This window comes from Cebidichthys violaceus, unplaced genomic scaffold, assembly GCF_023349555.1.
Source record: "Cebidichthys violaceus isolate CVI_PGR_0920_01 unplaced genomic scaffold, fCebVio1.0.p SCAF_64, whole genome shotgun sequence".
Taxonomy (NCBI): Eukaryota; Metazoa; Chordata; class Actinopteri; order Perciformes; family Stichaeidae; genus Cebidichthys; species Cebidichthys violaceus.
The window spans coordinates 1,174,484-1,183,378 of NW_027176861.1; the positions used below are offsets into that span (position 1 = coordinate 1,174,484).

The 8,895-nt window shown below is 44.3% G+C and overlaps 1 protein-coding gene across 1 annotated transcript in view; it reads right to left on the bottom strand.

Annotated features, from left to right (window-relative positions):
- Positions 1-381: 381 nt before the first annotated feature.
- epas1b (endothelial PAS domain protein 1b) overlaps positions 382-8,895 on the bottom strand; it is a 36,418-nt gene continuing 27,904 nt past the window's right edge. The window contains exons 10-17 of the mRNA XM_068734432.1: positions 8,845-8,895; positions 8,453-8,673; positions 7,949-8,059; positions 7,240-7,772; positions 6,938-7,034; positions 6,708-6,792; positions 6,442-6,609; positions 382-5,289 (exon numbers count right to left, since the gene is read on the bottom strand). The exon at positions 8,845-8,895 is cut by the window's right edge and continues 158 nt beyond it. Of these exons, the coding sequence (XP_068590533.1) occupies positions 5,138-5,289; positions 6,442-6,609; positions 6,708-6,792; positions 6,938-7,034; positions 7,240-7,772; positions 7,949-8,059; positions 8,453-8,673; positions 8,845-8,895 (1,418 nt within the window). The 3' untranslated portion in view covers positions 382-5,137. The remainder of the gene's footprint in view (positions 5,290-6,441; positions 6,610-6,707; positions 6,793-6,937; positions 7,035-7,239; positions 7,773-7,948; positions 8,060-8,452; positions 8,674-8,844) is intronic.

An 8,895-nucleotide genomic window follows, 5' to 3' on the forward strand; every position in this document is an offset into this window, starting at 1 on the left:
ATATGAAGACATTTTTCATGATTCTTTTTATTGTGACAAACTATACTTTGACTTTTTTTTTAACAAAATGATATACTATACTATTGAAGCAATATAAAATACAAAAATAAGTATCCATGAATACTAAATACGGAAGCATCACAAATTAATATATTTAGAAAAAAAAACATATTTCTGTAATTATTAGAAACAGAAAGATTTGCTACTTGAGTAAATTGATGGGTAATAGCCGGATTTAATTTTTTGGACTAATTGAAAGTTGTAATGGAAAATCTGTGACTGTGAATTAATGATCTCCTCCATCACAGCTGCTAATGATGTATGATATTTGAATCAGAACAAAAACTAAATTTAAAAACAATAAAGCACACATGAGGCCGGTGAGGGAGGGTGAGATCAGTATGCTTTAATAATGAGATATCAGTGCATAAACACAAACTTCTTATCGGGTTAAAGTCCCCATATAGTAATAACATTGATAACAATATATGATAATAATAAGATCAATACGGATTTTTAGCATATTAAAATGCTAATATAACTGTACTGTATGACATCGACAAAAACAGAATACAAGTTGCTAAACATGGAGGAAAAACAAAGAAACCCTGTAGTCACACGAGATGCTGATATCTTCTTTAAGAGGAAGTGCAATGAATGGGGGGGGGGGGGGGGGGGGGGGGGACCCTTCAAGCAGCACAGCGTGTTGAGCACTAGGACTGGTGATAAGCCTTCTAGGGTTTAAATAGAGAGGTCAGAGGTTAAGCCCCGCCCATTTTGGGGGGGTTAGCATCTGTGCTACTAGCATTTGCTTAGAGAGTTTTCTCTATTTTGACACCTGCTCCTCAGGGCAACCATCCACATTCCAAGATATTATAACATATATCATATAAGAACAAGATATGTTTAGTCTTAGTTAAAATGATAAATTTGGCATTTTTTAAACCACAGCTAGCGGAGCAGACGCTATCCTAAAACGGGGGGCGGGACCTCCTCTCGGCCTAGATTCTTATTTCTAAAATCGACTTCCATCTAGCCAACTCTTCCCACGTACATTAACCCAATTTAGTTCAGATCCCATCAGCTGATTAAAAAGTCCATCTGAGGTGCTTTTCTTCTTCCATGCGCATCGTTTCAGAACATTAAACATTTTAACCCTAAAAACTCTTTGGTCTTCGAAGAATGTACTTTTATACGCCAATTTAAAAAGGTGCTTTGAACATGCTTTAAGGTGCTTTTCTGTAATAACCAACTGATCATTATACAGAACATATTTAATACGATACATAATCCTGCAAATAGGAAGATCTCAATTTGCAATTTGCTTTTAACGTTGACAAAGGACCTTTGAATTTGAGCAGTGATAAAAATGCCCTCTTATATCAGGAGAGAAGACAGCTTTACGTACGTCCATTCACACGTACGTCCTTTCAGTTCTAAACATCTGCATTATCACATGGCCTTCCCCTGTGCAGCCTTAATTATAAAGATGAAAGTCATGCAAATTTGGTTTTGCAGAGCAATGGTAATGGAGCAATCTGCAAAAAGCGAGGCGCTAACTTAGTCACGTTTACTGTGCAGTCAACTCTGCTTCAACTACACCACAGTTTACGAGCAGCTTCATCAGCAAACAGACAGGTTGTTTGATGAAGCTGCGGAATCCCTTCCCTTAAAAACATTTCACAAACTTGTTATCACCAGGGGATCTACGATGGGTTCTAATGTGGTTCTACTCTGAAGGGTTCCATTGACCAGGCTGCTGTTCCATCTGGATCTAAATGCATGTTCCAGAGGATAAGAAGAAGACTACAAAACCTGAAGGTTGCTATGAAACAATCAACCCAACTGTGTCGTTGTGTTCCAATGTACAAACGTGAAGTGGACACAACACATACTAGCTGGTCGTTAACTGTTACGGTGTTCAGATTCTACGTCAAGTTGGGATTTTATTCAGTGATAGACTCCAGAGTCAACTGTGCGCTTGAAGGGCAGACTCAGTGTGTGTTGGGACAAACAGAAGGCACATCATGAGGATTAAAACACCTTAAAGAAAATGTCAGCACGACATAAAGCAGAGAACATCAAAATATAATGTCAGGATCCGAGAGGTGGTATACAAAGTCTAGAAAAATGACACGTGTCTATGAAGCACCATTGCTTTTATATATGCAACTCAAAAACTAGGATTAATTATGTGGCGACTTCGCCTTCTTTACAATATTCAAAATGCTACATATTTGAAAAGATTCATTTCTTAGTCGTTTTCAGTTTTATCGTCCTAAAGCGAGAACAGAAAACAGCCCAGCTGACAGAGCCAATAGATATTTTATATTTAAGGAAAAACAAAATGTCCACAACACAGAAACAAGCATGAGAGGAAAGAGCACAGCGAGGGAAGGACAAAGTACCAGAACACAGACACTAAAGACACCATCTTCAACATCAGCTTTGTCTTTAAATACGTAACGTAGATGTGAACAAAGACCTGTAGTTCATTCTCTTAAGTGGTCACCACACGAAGACGATTACCTCAAAACAGTGAGATTAAGAAAAAAGTACTTTGAGTGTACAGGAAAGGAGAGACACGGTGAACCACAGAACGCACACCGTCGGTGAGACTACTGCACTCCTAGTTGGCAGTGTATTAGGTCTACTCATAATAGTCTGCATCAAAGCTTTCTGATGTTGGCAGCTACTCCATGTCATGAATTACAATATAAACTGGCCTTGTCCTAACCATAAAGACTAAGACACACACTTCAAGTCACTTCACAGGCTGCTGTACTGCACCGAAGCTAAGGCTGCTGCTGCTGCTGCTGCTGCTGCTGCTATGTACATATGTACGGTCTGATGTATAGTCTGATGTACGGTCTGATGTATGATGTATGGTCTGATGTATGATGTATGGTCTGATGTATGATGTATGGTCTGATGTCTGATGTATGGTCTGATGTCTGACGTATGGTCTGATGTCTGATGTATAGTCTGATGTCTGATGTATGGTCTGATGTCTGATGTATAGTCTGATGTCTGATGTATAGTCTGATGTCTGATGTATAGTCTGATGTCTGATGTATGGTCTGATGTCTGATGTATAGTCTGATGTCTGATGTATAGTCTGATGTCTGATGTATAGTCTGATGTCTGATGTATAGTCTGATGTCTGATGTATAGTCTGATGTATGATGTATGGTCTGATGTCTGATGTATGGTCTGATGTCTGATGTATGGTCTGATGTCTGACGTATGGTCTGATGTCTGATGTATAGTCTGATGTCTGATGTATGGTCTGATGTCTGATGTATAGTCTGATGTCTGATGTATGGTCTGATGTCTGACGTATGGTCTGATGTCTGATGTATAGTCTGATGTCTGATGTATGGTCTGATGTCTGACGTATGGTCTGATGTCTGATGTATGGTCTGATGTCTGATGTATGGTCTGATGTCTGATGTATGGTGTATGTGCAGTGGTGTGCAGAGAGGGTGAGGGGAGCAACCTCCGCTGCCCTTCTTCATTCATTTTTTTTTTTTAATGGGACATTTCAATGATTCATTTTCTCAACAAGACACTAATAGACACTTTGTTTCCTGTAGAAATGTATTGGAAATGAATGGAAACCAATGGCTGAGCTGGAATGGTAGAAGAAGCACACAAGGAAATGTAAAACCACAAGTTCTGCAAAACAAGCTAATATATAACAGATGTGATCTATTTAGGGCAACGATTAAAGCTTAAAGCTCCTTATCGTCTGTGCACACCACTGGTTTTTATGGATTCTCTATATAAGTGTGTGCAAGTCTACAATAAGTAATCCCACAAACTATTACGGTGTGTGCAAGTCAGATCCTTTGTGCAAGCTGTCAGCGGGGTGAATAAGGCAAGCTGCTGACTGTATATATATATATATATATATATATATATATATATATATATATATATATATACACTTCAGCTCCATTCAATGATTGCACAACCGGAGAGAAACCCTGCAGTCACACGAGCTACCTACCTGACCTAGAGAGTCAAAGTGAGAGAAACACACGTTTAGATAAATAAAGCACAGGTTCAAGAAGAACTTACAGTAGAATACATGTATTGCAATATATGTTCCGTAAATAAAAGAATGTGGTAGGTAGAAGAAGAACATGAACAGTAAAGCAGTATTGTTGTATATATGTCGATTAGGATGAAATAACCCGGGCACATCTGATAAAAGAGAGATAAAAGAGTTCTATGGCAGAAAAACAGAGTTATTATAACAAGTAAAATAACAATATAAGGCGTATGTCGTTACAGCTGACGCAAACAGAAGTAATGCTACGACAGAAAAGAAAACAACGTGTCTAAAGAATTGTGTTTCATGTAGAAGTTAAATGTGATTTTACTTCAGTATCCTCATATAGGTGATTCTAATGTAGGAATTATTGGTTGTTTTGACTCTAAACAAGGCTACGATTCAGAACAAGTTCACGATACCCAACTGTGACTTTGACAGATCGGCTGGGTTTAACTGCTGGTTAGATATTCAAAGTGACAGAACACAGTGTAGTGTAGGCAGTAGAACACTTCTCCTCCGAGCTAGTGGGCTAGCTGCTAAAGAGAAGAGAAGGTCTGGGGACTGAGCTGCATAGAGTTCATATCAGGGTGTAGGTCTGTGACGGAGACCGGGCCTCGATGAGACGCCGGTTGAAGGTTTGAATTCCCATTCCCACGAAATACTCATCTTTCACCGAAGACCCGAGTTCAGCCGGTGCTTCTGAACGCAGAGACGCCGAACCCCGGTGACCGGCGATAAAACCCGGTGTCAAGACAGAGTGTTGCATTATTTTTTTTGCTCTGATTTGAGTCAAGAGCTCCAGGAAAAAGACCTTAACCCTGATATCTCAGCTTGCTTAGATGGTCTAGGTACAGCACTACAAAGGGACGGGGAACAATAGTGTGGGCTGAGCCATACAAGCTAAATAAGGCAGGATGTGGCTACGGATGCCATTCCCTATAGGTAGCTTAGCCCCCAGGGCTCTCAGGAGGCCCAGAGGTACGAAGGTAAAGAAAGGCTTAAGTCTCGGGCTACAGACTGAGGCTTAGGGTTCTGAATAAGTCCGGGGTCTAAGGCAGATTTTTGAATCTGAGGGCTCTAGGTGGCCTGGTCCAGGGCTCTCAGCAGGTCACAGCCCTGGAGGAGGTACAGGCTGCCCTGCAGCGGCACGTTGACCTCGCAGTCGTAGCGGGTCAACTCCGGCAGACAGGAGGACTCAAACGTAGGGCCCAGCAAATGGCTCGCGATACCTAGAAGAGGACAGAAACGGAGAGAACGTCTCAAAGTCCTTCGTTTGTTACTGTTGTGTCGTCTTTGGCAACGACACTCTCTGTTCTCAGCCTCGCTCCAAAAATAATCACACGCACATAAAAAGAAAACCACACCAGTGAAAACGAGAATCTAAGACTAAACATGAAGTAGTAAACAAAAGTTTGCTATTAGCGTTATAAGCTAACATGCTAACATGCTATATCCCTCCCATGAAGTTGGATCTTCGCCCTCGTAAGACTGAGAACATGGCTTCAGACAAAGTTTACCTGATGATAGGGCTCAGTTAAAGACTTTAAAGAGTTTTTTATAGTATTAGGTATTTACTGTATGCACATGTGTAGATATTCTGTACGTCTAAAGGTGTTTCAGGACCTCCACCTCTGTGCTTGTGACTTCACTCAATGAGGGCCTGTAAGGTCATGACCTTCAGAGTGTGGTGAACGTCCCTGATGCCAGATCCATTTTTACTGTGCAGGACACGGGGACTACGCCTTCACGTTCTTCTCCTTTAGTATTTCGTTTCCTCTGTTGTTGTACCTCAGTAGCGTGGTTTTGATCGAAGTAGACGCTCCTTCCCTCAAATGTAGTCTTTTGTTTCCACGCTTGCCGCCCGCGGTCGCTCTCAGGGGAGCTGCGTTTTGGCGAACAGCGAGAGGTGTGTTCTTTCAAGACAGAGGTCTGTGCCATCTGTCGGGACGCCATGTATCCGTATATTGTTACGCCTCGGCCTTGATTTCAGGTCTTTACACTTTGCAAATCACTGAGGTGAGCTCCAACGAGGCTTTTCTTTACACAACGTCCTTAATGTTAGTCTGTCGTCTTGCCAGAGCTTTTTGTCTTAGCCTGTGTATCTCTACCAATATCACAACACTCAACACTCATCATTTGTACCTCCCCTTCTTGCCAGGCCTCCCTTTTCTCTCCATCTCTTTTTTTCTTATTTGGCTCACTTTAATGGTGTTTTAATTAAAGAGCTTGTTTTAGTTGTTTTTTTGTCTCCTGCCCCACCTGGAAATCTCCGGTTCTCCTAAAATCACTTGATTTTTGTGTTGTATTAACAAATAAATAAGAGAACAGTACAGTGCCGCTGCTACATAGTGATATAAGACTGGTCAGACGGGTCAGCTCACCCTCGGTCCTGTTGGACGGCTGCATGTTGTACGTGTAGTTGCAGCTCTTTTGGAGGAAGGGTTTCTCGTTTGCACCGCCGATCCCGTTTCCTGGATACTGACACTTCCTGTGTTGCTGCACAGAGCGGAGACTTGAAGACATGCTGCCGGGCATCATCCTGCCCATCTCTGACGGCGAGACAGAAAAACAAAACACACGTACGGTTGTTGGGTGGAACAGATGATGATGCAAGATGTTTTATCCACACACAGACATGAGCTCATACCGGCCAGTGATCCTGCGCTGAGGGAGCGATCCATGGTGTCACCCCTCATCTTCTTCCATATGATTTCTGAAGGCGTACTTTCATCCTGAGACACAAACATGGCTTGTTGAATCACGCGTTTGTGTTGGTACCCCAAATGTATGTAAAAAAGTCAGTTTCTCGTGATGCCGTTTGTCGCCTTCTACTTCAAATGGTGCAACAAATACTGCATGTTGATCAGAGAAACTCACCACAGCCATCTGAGTGAAGGAGCGCTTGATTCCATTGGCCATGGCCACTCTGGCTGGACTCATGTCTCTGTAGGCTCGCACAAAGTTGTCAATGGACCTGCACACACACACACACACACACACACACACACACACACACACACACACACACACACACACACACACACACACATTTAAATGTGATGTCAATACAGCCAGCCGCTCTCAGATTGTTGTAGATTGTATTCTTTTATCTCTGGTGAATTATCGTTTTGTCTTGGTTTAAAACGTGAACGTTCGGACTGCGTTGACCGTTACGTCACCTCTGTTTGTGCATGAGGTGTGGCATGTTCTGTTGGCAGGACGGGCGCTCCTCTCCGGACAAAGGGTCCATCAGGTACGCCTTGCTGGCTTGTTGTTGTTGGTACGTTATCAGAGGGTCCGGTGGCCACCGCAGATTCTGCCTGCCACCCATGGAGGACAGAGGGGTGCTGGCTGGAGCCTGGAACGGTGAATTCTGCATGCGCCCCACTATGCGAGACCCTGGCCGGGAGTCCACGGCCCCCCGGCTGGAGCCTCTCTTCTCCCCCGCGGCCCAGGACGCAGCTGGCTGGTGCTGGTAGTGGCCTTGGGGCTGAGGAGGGGGGGACAGGGGCTGGAAGAGGCTGGCGATGTTGCTGAAGCTCCCCTGGGTGGGCTGTTGTGTTTTGGCCAGGCCACCGTTGCTCCCAATGGATCCTGCCGGACCCCCCTCTAAGGGGTCGGACTCCGTGATGATGGGATTCAGCTGGAAGTCCTCGCCGTCCATCGGGATGTACGGAGCCAACGTCTCCAGGTCCAAGTCACTCAAGTCGCTCTGGGGAAGTGAACGACGCAGTTATATAGCGTGTTAAACTAACTCGGGTATACAGATGTTGCATTATGTTTTTCCAGGTAGACACATTTTTTAAATCAGATTCAGTTAACCTCATGAATCAAATGAATACACTGACAACAGAGAGGCAAACATACACATGTTAATGAGACGCACACCTCAGTGTTTGCAGGACTGTTTCCCTTCGTGTCCAGAGAAAACAGCTTCTCAGTCAGCTCCACCTTCAGGTCACTCTCCACGGAGCTGTAGTAATCACCTGGGCTGCTGGGCTGCAGGGGTGAACAGGAGGAGGAGGAGGAGGAGGAGGAGGACGGAAGAGAAGGAGGACGAGATAGAGAGAGGAACAAGACCACATGTACACAGAGAAAGGGACAACGCGTAAGCCAAAGAACGGTTTAAAAAGAAAAGGGAAACAACCAAAACAAAGAGAAAGAGATGAGTTTCGACAAAGGCGCTATTCACTGCTAAGAGCCTGCTCCTTCCAAATCTCCACCCCCGGTATTCTCACACACATTGCCCACAGTTAGGGACCTTCAACCCCACAGGCCTCACTGAACACAGAGAGAACAAACTACGAAACAAACACAACCGCTCGCTCGCTCGCTAACTAATTACTCCTTTCAATTTAACATTCAGTCTCTATTAGTCTCAGCTTCTCTCACCGTGGAGCAGCCGCTGAGGCTCGGAGTGGCGCTGCCCGGCGGCGGATTCTGCCGCACGGTGAACGCACCGGCCACGTTGGCCACGTCCCTCGAAAGTGACGCCGGCGGGGCAGGCTTGTGGCTCTCGCCGGCCCAGGAGGTAGGTCCCGGAGGGGGCATAGCCGCGGCAGACACCTGGGTGTATCCTGCAGGCTGCTGGGGCTCCTCGAACTGAGGGCCATCTGCAAGAAAGAAGAAGAAGTTAGAGTGTGGCGTGGAGAGAGAGGGTTGACGAACACGTATTTATGCGAAAAAAACGTTTGTCTTGCAAGGATCTAAGTAGCTTCTGTAACAAGAAATGAGGGTAACATCGTGAATATCGATACTAAAGTTTAACGGACGTCGACACAGACCGAAGTCCAGGGTGACGATCATGTCTCCGGGTGTCGGAGCCAGCTGGGTGA